This window comes from Mustela erminea, chromosome 4 (genome assembly GCF_009829155.1).
Source record: "Mustela erminea isolate mMusErm1 chromosome 4, mMusErm1.Pri, whole genome shotgun sequence".
Lineage (NCBI taxonomy): Eukaryota > Metazoa > Chordata > Mammalia > Carnivora > Mustelidae > Mustela > Mustela erminea.
In genome coordinates this window covers 99,924,588-99,942,552 of record NC_045617.1, presented here as the reverse complement: position 1 = coordinate 99,942,552, position 17,965 = coordinate 99,924,588, and the positions used below count along the sequence as shown (strand labels likewise).

The 17,965-nt window shown below is 39.4% G+C and overlaps 1 protein-coding gene across 5 annotated transcripts in view; it reads right to left on the bottom strand.

Moving 5' to 3' along the window:
• The window catches only part of LRRC1 (leucine rich repeat containing 1), a 132,834-nt gene that overhangs the window by 31,413 nt on the left and 83,456 nt on the right, over nt 1-17,965 (bottom strand). For all 5 annotated transcript variants that reach the window (XM_032340275.1, XM_032340276.1, XM_032340277.1 and 2 more), the window contains 2 exons: nt 15,182-15,260; nt 11,507-11,596 (listed from right to left, as the gene is read on the bottom strand). In XM_032340275.1, the coding sequence (XP_032196166.1) occupies nt 11,507-11,596; nt 15,182-15,260 (169 nt within the window). The remainder of the gene's footprint in view (nt 1-11,506; nt 11,597-15,181; nt 15,261-17,965) is intronic.

Below are 17,965 nucleotides of genomic sequence, written 5' to 3'. Positions count from 1 at the left end.
TCGTCAATCCAGATGTCAAGATGGTGCCTTCCCATCAAGGGAACATTCAATGTAGCACAAACACCTCTGCCTCCCTTATAGCACCTAATGAAGAAAAATATGCTCCGGCAAATGCGGCACTGGGGGAGTCAGACTCAGTTCTGTCCGCTTCTGAGACCAGGCTCTTAATCCCTAGGCCGAGAGAAACAAGGAGACTCAGCCTCCACACGTCTTTATCAGCCACTTCAGTTAAAACATCAGAGTATAGAGACCAAAGAATACGCCAGGTGTTTCTAATATTTTACATGTGAGAAAATGAGACACTGGAAATGCAATATAAGAATTACTGGTTTTTAACACTTCGACTACTAGCAATGATACCAGCAGCTTATTATATGATAGATATTGTTGTAAGCCCTTTATAAGAATCAGCTCTGGGGATGAGAAAACTAATGCAGTAAAGTACTCAGTAGTAAGTTTTCCTTCCACCTTCCTCCCTCATCTACCCAGTTTCCCACCACGGAGACCCTTCTCACTGAAAATCACCCGTTTTTTTGTTAGTTACTTGTGTATTCATGCAGAGTTCTCTTTCATGCAAAGACAATCAAGTATGTTCCCAGTCTTCACATGCAATTTATCCCACACACATCTAGTACTTTGCTTTGCTCTGATTTTTTAAAAGATTTTATTTATTTATCTGTCTGAGAGAGAGAGACAGAGAGAGAGAGAGAGCACACAACCAGGGGGAGTGACAGGCAGACAGAGGGAGAAGCTGAGCAGGGAGCCTGATGCAGGACTCAATCCCAGGATCCTGAGCCAAAGGCAGACGCTTAACTAACTGAGCCTCCCAGGCATCCCTGCTCACACAGATTTTTGTCTCATTTCTTATTTATAAATATCTGTACTTTTTTTTTTTTTAAATAACTGCATAGTATCTCACTTCTATATACACCTTAATTTTTTTAAACTATTCCCTCATTAACAGTTATTTTACTCTTTAATTTTAATATTTGGCGAATTAAACTTCTATGCAATACTGCTGGAGTGATTTCATCCCCATCCTACAAAAACATGATTTTCTCTTCTTCCTCTAACTATTTCTACCAGCAAATGGGGTAAAACAACAATAACCACCACAAACAACTTAATGAGCTCTTACAGAAAGCATTTCTTCTGAACACATTAATGCTTAATGTTTTACACAGTTCATGAGAGCAGGGACAAAAGTTATAACGTAAGTCAGAATGTAGGCCATCTGTATTTTTAGGATTCTATTTCAGGGACTGGATGAGTGGTTACTTTAAAGAATTTACATCTGTTCTCCACTATACTTGAAAAATCCCCTTTTAATCCACTTGGATTTTTTTTTTCCATTTTGATAGCCAAAATCATTAAGAAACTAAAGAATAAAATAAATTGAGGTAGAACAAGAAAACAAATGGTAGTACACTATAAAACCATTAAAATATACAATCTATAAATATTCATGGTAATATTATTTGACGGGAGAAAACACCACAATTATTAGGGACAGGGAGAGTTTACATAAAATTTCTGCTTTTTAAATACCAAATTAGTATTTAAGAAAGCTATGGCAACAAATTTCTTTATGGTGATTTTGCTCTAGAAACTTCTAAAAATATTTATTTTTGTTTTTGAAACAAACATTTTATAGAAATTCCTAGGCCTCAAAAGAGTAGGGGATGCCTGGGTGGCTCAGTGGGTTAAGCCTCTGCCTTTGGCTCAGGTCATAATCTCAGGTTCCTGGGATTGAGCCCTGTATCGGGATCTCTGCTCAGCGGGGATCCTGCTTCTCCGTCTCCCTCTGACCTTCTCCTCTCTTGTTCTCTGTCTCTCTCAAAAACTTTAAAAAAAAGGGGGGGGTAGGGGAGTAAGATTTATTCCTTTCAGGCAGCATGCACTAATATAATATAGGTAAGCAGCCTGGCCCTAGGCCTTATTAGTAAGGCCCACTAAAATTAAGGTCATCATTCCCAAGGGCAGCAGACACAAAATCAGACCCGCACCCTCTATTTCCATCTGCCAGGGAACCCAGGGCCTATGTACTTGCTCTACTTTTATTAGCAAATGGCATAATTAAATGTTTACTGATAATAACCATTTCGTGAATGATAGCTACGTTCTGGGCACCATGCCAGTCTGTTATATATTCCTTCTCCTATAAGAATGCTATTTTTTGAGGAGCAAATCTAAACAGAGTAGAGATATTTGGATATATTTAGACTAACTTATTTTTTGTTCTTTTTTTTTTTTTTTTTTTTTTGAGGGTATGTTTCTTTAATGGCCAAGGATAAGGAATTTCATGGAGACAGATACATAAAGTAATGACAAATGCCCCCAGATGGAAACAGAGGCTTCCAAGATTCTCAAAATTCTCTACAAGTTCCCAATGGAGTCTTACAACCTCTCAACCTTGCTCCCACTCCTCGTGGCCCGAAGGTCTTGGAGGCTCTGGCTATGTGTACCGCCCTGTCACCAGGTGAGTAACTGATGTGAAATGACTTTAGTGCATTACTCATGAGGCTACGTTAGAGAGCATTTCCTGCAAGAATAAATAGGTCAGCCTCCCAGGTACAACCTCATCCTTCAGCAACACCAGGCTTAAAGTTGGCCTAAAGATCCATCACCACTACCTAATTCTAGAAAACTGTCATCACCCACAAAGAAACTTCGGGTTTCTGTTGGCCACTTGGATAAGACACTACCTCACAGCAGTCAGAATGGCTAGAATAAACAAGTAGGGAAATGACAGATGCTGGTGAGGATATGGAGAAAGAGGAACCCTCCTACACTGTTGGTGGGAATGAAAGCTGGTGTAGCCACTCTGGAAAACAGCATGGACATTCCTCATAAAGTTGAAAATAGAGCTAGCCTACCACCACACAGTTGTACTAGTAGGATTTACCCCAAAGACACAAACGTAGAAATCTGAAGGGGCACGTGCACCCGAATGTTTATAGCAGCAATGTCCACAGAAGCCAAACTATGGAAAGAACCTAGATGGCCGTCAACAGATGAATGGATAAAAAAGATGTGGTGTGTATATATATACAATGGAATACTATGCAGCCAAAAAAATGAAACCTAGCCATTTGCAACGACATGGATGGAACTAGAGGGTATTTTGCTGAGCAAAATAAGTCAGTCAAAGAAAGACAATTATCATGTATATGTGGAATTTGAGAAACAAGGCAAAGATCATTGAGGAAGAGAGGAAAAAATGAAATAAGACAAAACCAGAGAGGGAGACAAACCATAAGAGATTCTTAATTTCAGGAAACAAACTGAGCGTTGCTGGAGTGGAGGGGGGTGGGAGGGATGGGGTGGCTGGGGGATGGACATAGGGGAGGGTATGTGCTATGGTGAGCACTATGAATTGTGTAAGACTGATGAATCACAGCCCTGTACCCCTGAAACAAATAATACATTACATGTTAATACAGATAAATTAATTAATTAAAAAAAAAGAAACTTCATATCCATCAGAGGTTTGTTCCTTATCCTGGCTCTGCCCTCCCAACACTTACCCTCCCTCACTCCCTACCCCAGGCACTGGCAACCACTCATCTAATTTCTGTCTCTATGCATTTGGCTATACTGTATATGTCATTTGAATGGAATCAGACACTATGTGGCCTTTTCTATCGGCTTCTTTTACTTAACGTGTTTTTAAGGTTCATCCTGTTGTAGCATGTATTGGTATCCCAATACCTTTTTGGCTAAATATTTCATTAGATGAATATATCACATTTTGGTTATCAGTTAATCACTGATAGAAATGTGAGTTGTTTCTACCCTTTGGCTATTACGAATAAAAGCAGCTATGAACATCCATGCACAAGTTTTTGTGAGGCATGCTTTAAATTCTCTTTGGTAGTGGAATTGCTGGGTTATATGGTAACTATGTCCAGCTTTTTGAAGTGGGACCTGTTCCTTCAAGTGTGGGGCATGCATCTATTTACATTCCCACCAGCAGTGGATGAGGGTTTCAGTCTCTACACATCTTCACCAACATTTGTTATTATTGGTTTTTATTAGAATTAGTGGGTCTAAAGTGGTATCTCACTGTGGTTTTGATTTGCTTATATCTGATAACTAAAATGATGCTGAGCATCTTTTTATGTGACTATTGGTCATTTATCTTCTTTGGACAAATCTCCATCTTTACTTTTTTTAATTGGGTTATTTATCTTTCACTGTTGAGTTTTAAGAATTCTCAATATATTATGGATACAAGGCTCTTATAGGATATATAATTTGCCACCTGTACATTTTCTTTTCACTTTCTTCATAATGACTTTGATGCATAAAGTCTTTAATTGTGATAAAGTCCAGATTTATCCATTTTTTTTCTTCTGTTGTGTGGGCTTTTGATGTCACATCTAAGAAACCACTGTCTAATCCAAAGTCATGAAGATTTACCCATATTCTTATAAGAGTTTTAGCTCTTACAATTAAGTCTTTGCTCCATTTAGAATTAATTTTTGTATGTGGTGTGAAGTAGGGGTGGGACTTCATTCTTTCGCATATGGATGGATAGTCAGTTGTCCCAATAGCATCTGTTGAAAAAACTATCCTTCCTCACTGAACTGGTTTGGCACTCCTGTCAAAATCAGTTAACTATAAATGGCAAGGGTATATTTCTGAATTCCCAATTCTATTCCAGTGAACTCTGTGTCTATCTTTTTGTCAGTACCACACATCTTGATCACTGAACCTTGCTAGTTACGTTTTGAAATCTGGAAGTGTCATTCCTCCAATATTGCACATCTTCTTTAAGACTGTTTTGGCTATTCTGGGTCTCTTATATCTCCATTTGAATTTGGGGCTCAACATGTCAATTACTGCAAAACAAAAAAAAAGCCAACTAGAATTCTGATGGGGATTGAGTTGAATAAGTAGATTTATTTGGGGAGTATTGCCACCATAACCATACTAAGTCTCCTAATCCATAAACACTGAATGTCTTTCCATTTATTTAGGTCATTTTTACCTTCTTTCAACAATGTTTTGTACTTTGCTATATACGTGTCTTACATTTCTTCTGTTATATTTATTCCTAACTATTTCATTCTTTTTGGTGCTTTATAAAGGGAACTGTTTTCTTAATTTCATTTTTGATTTGCTCAGTGCTAGCATATAGAAATAAAACGGATTTTTACATTTTAGTCTTGTATCCTGTAATCTTGCTGAATTCATTAACTAACTCCAATAGCTTTTTGTGGATTCCTTAGGATACTTTCTATATAAGATCATGTTCATCTGCAGGCTAACCCATTTTTGAAAAGTAAAAAAAAAAATCGGTGTGAGATTTACTTGAGTAGAAATTGATAAAACTGATCTCAAGAAAAATATTTCATGAGCATGTTTTTTGAAAGACAAATTCACTTACACTTTGTACCAACATTTGAAAACTCCTTAAAGCAAAAGTATCCTTCCTGGTAGAATCCTCCAAGACGTTTGAGTGAGAGTAAAGCAAAAAGTCATTGTTCACCAAACAGTGTTTTCTTTCTTTTTTTTTTTTTTTTTTTTTTAAAGATTTTATTTATTTATTTGACAGACAGAGATCACAAGTAGGCAGAGAGGCAGGCAGAGAGAGAGAGAGAGGGAAGCATGCTTCCTGCGGAGCAGAGAGCCCGATGCGGGGCTCGATCCCAGGACCCTGAGATCATGACCCGAGCTGAAGGCAGCAGCCCAAACCACTGAGCCACCCAGGCGCCCCCCAAACAGTGTTTTCAAGGGCCTATCTGAAAAGTCAGTATTATTCAGCCAGTGTCCTTAAAGCCTACCCAAGCCTGGGAACTCTATGAAGACCATAGGAATGCTTCCCTTCTTGGCTGTTGCCTTCCCATGATAACTGGCAATTTCAGTGATATGTAGTCATTTACTTAATTTTACCCCCAGGGTTTTCTAAAAGGGATATAAAGAGGTCTTTATAAAATGCAAACATGTAAAAAACTTCATGACATAGAAAGTGCAGGTTCTTCATGGAACAAAGTAAGTTCAAAACCCCAGCTCTTCCAGCCACCAACAACACAAATCTGGGCAAACTATCTATCCCCATTTCACAGGCAAAGCTTACGAAACTCAGGATGGTTGACACTAACCACGAGTAATATTGCTGTACTGATGCCATATATGTGCCTAACAGAGCACCCCCCCCCTTGTAAATGTCAGCAACACAGCTCCTCCAACTCCTCAGTTTCCTGCAACTCATGGATATTAATACAGCTGCTCTCACTGATCATCAAAATTAGCTATGAGCTTTCTCATTTTTGTCTCATAACAAAAGCAGAAAAGGAAATGTGATAAATGTCAGAACTGATATTAAGAGGAAGAAGCTTGGGATGCCTGGGTGGCTCGGTCAGTTAAACGTACGACTCTTGATTCCGAACGGGGTCCCGAGATCAAGACCCACTCTCCCCCTCCGCTCCTTCCCCTACTCTTACTTGCTCTAAAAAATCCTAAAACAAAGAAGCTTACCAGTTCTTCTGGTGAGATTATTTTCCCCCTGAAAATATATACTAAAATCTGTCCCTAATGGCTCCTTTTATCAGGGAAACTAAACAATATTAATGGAAAACAATTATTCTTCATTAGAAGGTTTTAAGAGCAATGGAGATAGGTTTCTTTTTTTCCATAGTTTCTTCTTTCATCAACACTATGGCATTAAGCCAGAAAAGTGACTGCATAGGAACATGCCAATGTGGTCCTCAAAAAGCTTTAAGAACCCAACTGGGTTGCCTCATCAGGTTGGAAGCTAGCAGAGTGAAGGAGGTAACACTGTGTGTCTGATCCCGGGTACTCATTTGTTATGTCAGAGCAACACCAGGGTTGGTCTAGACACAAAGAAAATTTAACAACCAAAGACTCCCCCACTTACAGTGTACAATGTGATCCAGGTGCAAACACTTGAACACTGAACCACTAAACCTCTATGTACAGATAAAAGACTAATGCGCTTACTGTGTGGGCAGTACAGCATCGGTCAGGGAACCTGTGCGTTGAGGATCTACATCACCTCCTCCCATCGTTGGAGAAGGCTTGACAAAAGAGGTAGAATTTCAATCATTTAGTGAGGACAAACCTCGGCCAGTTGGTAAAGACAGGAAACAGGGAAACAATTTTAAGGCTCATTGTCATAACAGGCTCTGAAGCCTTGCACTGGCTTTGAGTAAAGCGTGCTGGGTCTACATCACGGTAAAGGCTCCATGGTGCAGTAGACAAGTAGTACTGGGCAGCAGCAACAGTGGTCTCCACACTTCACTTGAAAATTATTTGCTGCAGACTTTTTTCAAGCAAATATTAAATGCAACATCAATATAATCAATAAATTTGTGCCTGCCCTGGCACAAACAAGGATCAGCAAAGCCCACCCACCAGAGCACCTTCTTTACTCTCCACAGTGCCAAAGTTCACTGCGACCCCTAGGGACCTAAAAAAGAACTGAAGAACTGCCATCCAGCTTAACTGACTCCTAGTCTCTTCCAGAATGGGGGTCCTCACACACTTAAGTACACAGATGTACTTTTCACTTAATGTTCTTTAAGTAAAAAAGAAGGCATTTAAAAATATTTTATTAAAAATTTAAATAAAAAATCTTTTGGGCTGTCAGTGTGAGAGCCCTGTATTATGTAGCCAAATTTTTTGTTTTATGTCTGGGGACAAAACTATTGGTTCTAAATTATTTTAATGCTTGGTGTAATGGCTGTGCTAGGTGAAAAAAATTCTTCACAAGTTACACTGACTCTTTCAAGAAGAACCATATTCTCACCTTCATTTATTAAATCGTCATACTAATTTTTAAAAGTATCCTCTGCTTATGGTAAGATCTTTATTGAAATTCTGCTGATAAACTGTCCCGGCCCCCCGATATCAGTCACTTGTTTAGGAAGACTTATCAGAAGTTGCTGTGTTTTTGTATCTTTAACAAAAAAGAATTTTAAAAACAAAATCTTTTGAAGACGAGTTAGCATCTCACTCACTGTTAAACATCACCTTTACTTTGAAGGACTAGGTACCACACTAATGTGCCATCACAGAAAAGGGTCAGCAAATTGGGGACATTACAACTTTTTAGTAAAAGAAAAAATGTGTGACTTTGCCTGAGGGAACTAGTGTGCTCCAGTGTGGTTCAAAAGATTTTCGTGATTATTCTTCGTCTCATTGAGATGTATTAGTAGAAGGACTCTACTCTTCCAGAGACTTGCTTTATTAAAGTAACCACAGCGCTGGCACCTGGCCATGGAGTGTAGGATGTGAGCTGTAGTGCTCTGCACCCCTGGAAAGCACGACTGCCGTGTGATGCCAGTTCCCTCCCACACTCTGATGGCCAGGGCTCTGTGCTCCCCAGTGTTCCTAAAAGGGCACTCCAGGATTCAGTGGAGCAACAATTTCGGCTCTCATGCACTGGGGTGTCCAGGGAAATAGCAGCCAGCTCACAGGCACACCACAGAATACTTGACACTTGAGAGGGACACGGCAAGACTCCACATCTTTTAGCCGCTACATGAACCACGAGCTCAGATCGTTTGGTTTCCACACTAGACAGCGTGACATTCCTTCTCAGACATTGTATCTTCGCAAAGCTGGGTTTTCAGTGACAAAAGGCAACTACCGGGTGAAAAATCAGTGTAGAACGGGAAAAGAGGTGGCGGTGTGAGAGGCTGGGCAGTGCCCGGCAGGGACCTACATCCTGCAGAAATATTTGGCAATGTTTAAAAATGAAATAAAAATATTTATTCTTTCCATTTATAGGTATTGCTTTTTCAAATAGCTACCGGGTTGTTAGGGCAGAAGTACTTAAGTTGGTTAGAGTTACCTATTTAATAACTGCCCCAGTTAGATATCGCCAGGGCCACTAAGAAAATGCTGTGCGTGAGGAGTAGTGGGAAACACGGGGCAGAGACCATAAGAGTGTGCTCCTGTTCCAAATTTGCCATCAACCCCCAAACACTCCTCCAGTTGCCCGACCATTGGCAAACCAAACACACTATGGGACAGATTCTCACTGGTGGCCCCAGCTTTGAGGCACGGCAGTTGGCTTGCCCTAAAGGCCTCGCACTCTTCTCTAGGCTGGACGCTCCTGCCTCTCATGAGATGGCCTATGTCCTTGACACATCCATAGCTTCCCCAGTTCATGCCCAGTACTTGCTAGTTGCTGAAAAGAGAAACTGAGGTCCCATTTTCAGTGATGCTCAAAAGACAAACACTGAGGGGGCTGGGGCATTTGACCTATAAGCCGAGTTAATTTACACAAAAACTCTCATTTCAGAATCTACAAAGATAACAGTGACTCTGATCATTCAGATGTCCACTTCATGTCCTTCCCAAATTTTTTTGGAATATCAAATATTTGTGCCTGAATTATAAAACCATACTATCTCTGAGTAGTTGTTCGGTTACTAAGTATTTGGTTCAGTGCTCTAGAACCATTTCCTCAAGAAACCATTTGGGAATCCCCTGGGAAACTGAACAATTGTTTTTATGAGGTAAGTCCATAAGTTTCAAATACTGACTTGCTTAAAAATGTAGTATACTTATGCATATACACAATTTCCACAACAATTTGCCATTTCAACTGTTTCAAGGTCCTTTTCAGCACAGTCTAGGACGCCAGAAGTGCCCAATCTTTTCTAAGGAGTCTGTTCTTTGTTCTTTTCTACTAAGTGAAAACTTGCTGTTACTTTAGCATGCCTAAATCTTAAATCCAACAGGTAGAAATCACGGAGTCTCTTCTTTGATTAAAAATAATAACAATCAGGAACAGAAAACTTCCCTTTTCTCATGTTTACAAATTGACCTAATAGGAAATAGATGATTCACTTATCTGCCTCGTATTCTTATTTCCTGGGTGATGATTCACCACAGGATACAAATTCAAAGTGAGAGTTTGTTTTAGATGCAATCAGTATACATAAGGCCATAATAGTAACACAAGATGATTAAGTTTAAAATCAAAACAAAACACAACAGTACCCTTACTATTGACAGAATATGCAGATAAACAAGAAATCCTAAAAACACTGACAGAGTACATATACTAACAGAAAAGATGGAACAAAGGATATGTAATTTATTCTAAAATGATTATTAAGTAACACTTTTCAGTAAAACAATGCAGTGGGGAGTGACAGGGGTACTTTTGTCTGTAAGAATATATTTTCTCTCAAAGCATTCAGGCTTGTTAAAAAGGATATGAACTGGGAGACAGAAGGGGTGAACAAGCAGGCAGTGGCAGGCTGAGAAGGACTAGGAAGGAGGGTATCAAGGGAATTAGATTCCAGAGATTCCTGAGGAGGAAGGGGAGTCAGTTTAGGTATTTAAATGGCTACTACTATATTCATTAGAAATACATGAATCTTGACACAGCAAAAGCGGTAAGTCATGAAATCCACAGTAAGACATTATTGTTTCCTCTGCAACAGATCCCATAAACTCAGAGTGTACTGGGGGCTTCCTGTCTCCTTCCCCTCCTGAGACATTAAGGACACAAATCTGCATCAGCAAGTCTACTGACAAATGTTTAAACAGCTTGCATCTCAGAAAAGCATGAACTTGCAGGCTGAAACAGGGGTCAGCCGGCTGTCTTCCGCCTGCATAGGAGGGAGAGGAGGGCAAACTTATCTGTGAAAAACAGGCTACTTCCACAGACCTTTGGAGAGAGACCCTTTGCAGAACAGACATCTGTCAGACACACTGCAGTTCTCAAAAATGAAATTTCTGTTTTGCCTTAGGACTCACGCAGGACAGGTGAGCACAAAGGAAATCTTTTATGACCCTGGGGAACACTGGTCCATCAGCTTTGGTCGGCCAGGTTGGGCTTTTAGTTTAAGTGGTAAGGCATGAATCATGAGCCTGACTTAACCCACTGCATGTCCTGGAGGTACGGAAAAGATCTGCTGAGATAATTAATTCATCTGAGGGAATGAGTAAGAGAACATTTTTATTTCTTGACATAGCCGTCCTCCCTGACCTCTAAGCCAGGAAGGTGGAAATGTACTCATCCCACCCCATCAGTCTCCCAGTTCCACACCTGCTCTCCAAACACACCGTTCTCCCTCCCCCACTATTCTCTGGTCTGTATGGACAAACACTAGTGGACACAGCCGTTGTTCAGTGGTACCCACTCCAAGTTTTCAATAAAATCGCCAAGAGTGATAGTTCCTAACACACCACTACCTAATTTATTAGCTGCCTATACGACCAGCGTGACCTTGTTTGCTTAAGTTAACTACTTTGGAATCCAACAGTTTGAAGAGCATGTCCAAACAAATTAGGTTTTTCAGTAGTAACAAGCAGCATTATCATTTTTGGCCCTTAAAATGTAGGAGCAACTGAAAGCAAAAAACACTGGAGTCCGGTTATAATCCTTCTTTAGGGTGAGATTTGAGACTGGGTAAGAGGCTTTCCGAGTAGAAAAATCAGAGCTGTAAAAGAGGAGGCTGAAGTGGATGCTATAAACACCCTTCCACCCTGACATACACAAACCTCACAAAAAACTTACTTGCCAATATTTTCAGGCAGGGACTGCAGTGAGATGTCATTTACAGAAAGACACGTCAAATTCTGTAATTCAGGAAAGCTTTCTGGCAATCTGAAACAGCAATGACAACAAAATGTTGTTAACTGAAAAAGAAAAGTGCATGTACAGTGTAAACTAGACATAAATACAATGAGTTTTGCCATGTTAACTGAAATAACCTCCTATAAACTAAAGTATAAAAGGCATGTTTGCCTTGTCTTTCTAGACAGAAGACACTGATAAGGAAAAAAACCCACGGCTTGATTTACCTAGAAGTACAGAGGCATGATAAATGCTTGGTGGGGGGATCCAGAAATAATTAGAAAAGATATGCAAGCTCTCAGAATAAAGGAGAACAAATGCTGTGGCAGAAAGAAACAGGTAAATAGCTGCTGAAGCGGAAAGTGACTATGAGTGAAAACACTTGATTGATTAGCAGAAAATAAAGAGAAAGTTTAGCCCAGAAGATTATAATAAAACATAGCATAGCAGCTTAATAATTTTTGTTCTGTAGATTATAATACCCAAGGCAAAGCTATGAATTACTCAGAAGTGATCAATTGACAGCAATTGCTGCTTTCTTAATATTTTTCTTTTAACTCGATTTAAGATGCCAGTCACTTGAGATTATTATATGTTTCACTATGTTCTACACAAAAGGAAATTTTTTATACTTCCCTTAAATTCTACTGAAGAGTTAGGTTTCAAAATAAAAATATTCAAAAACTTGCAAAGAAAGCTCACTTTTAATATTTCTATGGTTACCTCCAGTTATGGAGGAAAAAAAAAACTAAAGTTAGAAAGATCTTGTTGAATCTAAAATGCCAAAGGTCTTTTATACATAAATCTGCTGATATAGACAACAGAACACATGACCCATTTTTTTTGGAGGGGGAGAAGGAGGGGTAGGAAGAACTTCTTGCTTTAGCGATAGCCTCTGCATTAAAATATTTCACTTTTTTTTTTCTTTTCCTAGGTTCCTTTTTTTAAGAAGCAAATTCTAGGTTACTGTTTAACATAAAATATAGGTAATTCTAAGCTTCAAAAGCAAATCCAAGCCCTGCAAGATGAGAGAGAGTTCTAGGATTTTATTATGAGTGAGATACATTCTCAGGAATGGTGTTGAAACCTCTTCCATAGCATAACAGAGGTAAGATTTTTTTATTTATACTTAAGAAGATGCAACTACATCTGCTTACCTGAGTTTCTACTTAAAGTACATATCATTTTATAAAACTAGCTAAAATGATCTTCAATATAAAGAAAATGTCTTTTTAAATGGCCAATTTCCTTTTTTAACTGGCTGTCAGCATTAAGGGCTGAACCTGTAAGTGTGAGGCGGAAGCACAGACATCGGGCTCAAAGAAGGGAATTCTAGACTGAGCTACCACTCAGAGGCCACATCATCTCAGAAGGTCATTTAGCCTCTCAGCCTCGTTTCTTCAGCCATAAAATAAGTAGGTCAAACTCAATAATGTTTCAGGTCCTTTCCACTCACAGATAAGTCGCCATAATTCTTAAAGGAGTGCACCTGCCAAATCAAAAAGGCTTTAAGAAACCTCCCAAATGTGAAGCCAGGATAAAAACTGAGTAAAGCCTCCTACAATGTGGGTGTGTTCTGGTCCAGGGAGTTTTGAGATAATGCTAAAGTCATGTGTCAGCAGGCATTAGAAAAGGAAAACTAAAGAGGGAGAAAAGGGGATTAAGCAATTGAATGGCTTAAAAAAAAAAAAAAAAAAAAAAAAGGAAAAAAACCTCCAGGGTAGCATAATGAGTATTTCCCAGCTGCCTAAACCTACACGCTGCCTTAAGGATAAATAGCTTAGTTCAGTTTACTCCATTCCAGAAATTAAGGGAGAGCTGGAGGTAAAATGATAAACAACAGAGGAATAGAAGTTAACTTTCTCAGTTTAATTGGGAAGTCTTGGTCAAGGTAAAAACTTAAATATAAGTTCCAAGTGTTAATGAAAAAAGTACACATTGAACATCTCAGAAGCCCCAGAGGGGATTCTGGGGAGTAAGTAAAGGCTTCCCAAAGAAATGTCATGCGGAATATACACCTTACAGAAGTGCAGAAAGAGCAGAGAGTGAAACAAATGACCTATGAGCACTTTATAACAGCGAGTGTGACTTCTGACACAGGCAACCAAGGGCAATGAACGTGGAAACACAGGCCAAGTTCAGACACAGGAAAGGGGAGGCGGCCTAACACCTGGAGAAACAAGGACTTTACCTCGGGGACAGGGACTACAGAAAGGACTGAAGAACAGGGACAACTGTATAGAGGATGGTTAAGAAAAAAGACAAGACTTGAGGGCAGTGATGAGTTAGAGCTCACTAAATTTACTGCTTTTCATAAAAACAGATATTATTAGTAACATAGTCACTGAAATCCAAAAGAGGAAAATCAAAAATATTTTTAAAAACATATTTACTTCTTAAAAATACCAGATATGGGGAAAACAACACCAAATAGACATTCCCTGGTATTCCATACCCAGAAAGACCCAAGCAATGGATGATATGTATCCCAAATTTTAACCTCATTTCAATTTTCCTATTAAAAAAAAAAAAAGAAGAAGAAGAACAGAGGGAAGTGGGAAGAATACATTTATTCTGAGGCTCTTACAGAGTCTAGAAATCATAGACATGGACCCACCCGGCTTAGAGGTACCTCTAGAACTTCTCCCGAGGACTTCCTCTGCATTGCCAGGTGTACAACAATTCAGGTAATCTGGCAACACAGGCACCTGGAAGCCAGTGATCAGTGGCCTCATGACTCAGCCAGCAGCCATGAGGAGGGGCTCATAACAGTGCCACTCAGCTATGCCCAGGCAGGGTGCTGTGTCATACCAGAAGAAGCAAGATCAGAATCAGTAGTAGAACAGCGACAGGTGGCTCTATGTGGGGGAATAACCCCAAGAAATCCTCACAGTTATTGCTAAAGTAAGGAAACAGTGATGTGAGCAGAGTTTTTGTTTGTCTGTTTTAGAGGGAGAGTTGGAGGAAAGTTGAGACAGTAAATATGCTTCATTACTGGAGTGGAAAAAACATCCCTTATTAGGACTTCTTGGATAAGTAGAGGGTAAGCTCTCTGGGAGTTTAGAACTCAGCCTTACCCCACAAGATAAGCAATAGAGTATTTATTAACTACTTCGGTGCTTCAATGGCTTCAGAAATGTAGTCCTCACTCCTGTTTTGTATACTACTCCATGGTGCCTCCCCTCACCCAATATCTATCTGTTCAAAGTTCCATCAATAGCACATGTGTGTCTTTCACTGCACAGTGTGATTTATAAACAAGTATCTGTGAAAGTCAATCATCTTTTTTTTAAAGATTTTATTTATTTATTTGACAGAGAGAGGTCACAAGTAGGCAAAGAGGCAGGCAGAGAGAGAGAGAGGAGGAAGCAGGCTCCCCACAGAGCAGAGAGCCCAATGCGGGACTTGATCCCAAGACCCTGAGATCATGACCTGAGCCAAAGGTAGAGGCCTAACCCACTGAGCCACCCAGGCTCCCGGAAGGTCAATCATCTTTGATAAAGACAGCCATCCATCTAGGTACCCCCACGATGGGTGACCAGGTTGTGTTCATGGTTTGGTTCTCAAAAAGGATATCCTTAGTACTACAGACAGCAAAGCAAGCAGAAAGGTTACCTAGTCAGTGGGTTTCCGCTGAAGTCAGCTATCTGCAGTGCTTTACAGAACGAGATGCTTTCTGGAATTTCAGGAATATCTGTAGGAGCAAAGAAAACATCTATCATTTACCACCATCATTACTACTTTTCATCATCCTCAAGATGGACAAAAGTCACAAGAGAATTTCTAGTAAGTACTACCTCTACCTAAATGAGGCATGGATTTCTAGAGTATTTTTCTATCTTTATTTTATATTTGCTTTCCTAATAGAAGATATATTCTCAGTAGAAGCACATTAAAGAAAAACTATGCAAGAACCAATGAATGGACCTTATACCAAGTGAAATAAGTCAGAAAAAGACAAATAACATAGACTCAAATTATACGTGAAATCTTATAAAAAAACCCAAAAACAACCCATGGAGAGATCAGATTTGTGGTTACCAGAGGGGGGAAAATTGGATGAAGGTGGTCAATGGTACAAACTTCCAGTTAGAGGACAGGTAAGTACTAGGGATATAATATACAACATGATGACAATAGCTAACACTGCTCTATGGTATATTTGAAAATTGGTAGAGGAGAAGTGCTACGGGTTCTCATCAAAGGGAGAAAATTTCTTTTCCTTTATTTCTTTTCTTTTTATTTTATCTATATAAAATAATGGATGTCAGCTGGGTGGTAATCACTTCACGATATATGTAAATCAGACCCTCATACTCTCTACCTTCAACTTATATAGTGATGAATGTCAATTAGTTCTCAAGAAAAGCGGATGGGACCACCAAGTCCCATCACCCTATCAGAAGTCACAGATGGCATTCTGTCGTAATTCCCAGTAAGCTAGTTTTTCTTACATTTTCACATAGTTATATCAGTAAACAGTATTCCAGAGTATGCATCTTTAAATTATGGGCTTTCTTCTTCTGGGTATAAACATAACAATTTGGAAAATACACAAAAGTCCAAAGAAGAAAATAAAAACCAACAGCATTTCCATCGCCTGGAGATAATGATTTACTTTGATGTATTTTTTTCACTGCCATCACACACATGCACACACACACAGTGTATATAAAAAGATTATATTTCAAAATACCAGATTCATGCTGATTTGGGCTTTTTTCACTGTACATCATTTTACAAACTTTTCTCCATCTTTATTTGTCCAGTTTGCCATTTTTAATGGCAGAAAACCCACTGCATATATTTTCATATTTTATTTAATCAATCCCTCGTTGTTAGACATTTAGGTTGTTTCCAAGATCCTGATGTTATAATTATATTTATATCCATTTCTGATTATTTCCTTAGGCTAGCTCCCAGAATTTTAATTACTGTGTCAAAGGCATTAGCAAGTCTACAGTCTTCGGTAAATACTATTAAACTGCCTTAGAGGAAAGCAAGTTTACTGTTTATACTTCCATCAGCCTGTACAAGCTCTAATTCAACACTTCTCTTCCTCCTTTCTTTCTCTTACTTTTAAAAACTGCCAATACTGGGGCACCTGGGTGGCTCAGTCAGTTAAGCGTCTGACTCTTGATTTCAGCTCAGGCCATGATCTCAGGGTGGTGAGATCGAGTCCCGCATTGGGCTCCACATTGGACGTGGAGCCTGCTTAAGATTCTCTCTCATCCTCTCTCTAGCCCTCTCCCTACCCCGCTCTCACTCTTAAAACACAAACAAAAAACCCTGCTAATATTATTGGTAAAAATAGCCTGGCAACATTTTGTTTTATATGCCTTTTATTACCAATGAGGCTGAATATTTTTCCCTATGTTTGCTGATCACTAAATATTTTGATTTTGAAATGACCAAAATTGTTAAATTTCTCTTTCTCTTGGTACAAAACCTGGGGTTACAGCTTTTAGGAATTTAAAGATTTATTTTATAGCATTTAATTTCAAGGAAACATTTATTTTGGACATATTAACATTAAGAAGACCTTAAATAGAAAAGGTTCTCCTGGTCCCATGCTGTTTCTTCTACTAATTCTACAAATACAAGCCGAGTCAAAACATACCTAATATTTCTCAGGTGAGAGTGGCACGGAGAAGAGAGAAATAAAGGGGGAAATGGATGCCCTGGTCCAGCAACCGCAAAGTAATCAGAAGCTACATAAAAGCTTTTAGTTCAAATTTCAAAGCCAAAATCATTTAAGTTTGTGGTAACATTCTTGTTACACTCCTCTCTGCCTTACATGGTCATATAAGGTAGTAAAGAACAAAGAACATGACCCTAGTTTCATAAACATCACAGCTATACACACACATCCACACACACTTGAGTCTGGAATGGATTTTTTTTTTTTTTAAAGATTTTCTTTATTTAGTTGACAGACAGAGACCACAAGTGGGCAGAGAGGCAGGCAGAGGGTGGGGGGGAAGAAGGCTCCCTGCTGAGCAGAGAGCCCGATGCGGGGCTTGATCCCAGGACCCTGGGGTCATGACCGGAGTCAAAGGCAGAGGCAAAACCCACTGAGCCACCCAGGTGCCCCTGGAATGGATTTTTTTTTTTTAATTAATTTTTTATTTTTTATAAACATATACTTTTATCCCCAGGGGTACAGGTCTGTGAATCACCAGGTTTACACACTTCACAGCACTCACCAAAGCACATACCCTCCCCAATGTCCATAATCCCACCCCTTCTCCCAAACCCCCTCCCCCCAGCAACCCTCAGTTTGTTTTGTGAGATTAAGAGTCACTTATGGTTTGTCTCCCTCCCAATCCCATCTTGTTTCATTTATTCTTCTCCTACCCACTTAAGCCCCCATGTTGCATCACCACTTCCTCATATCAG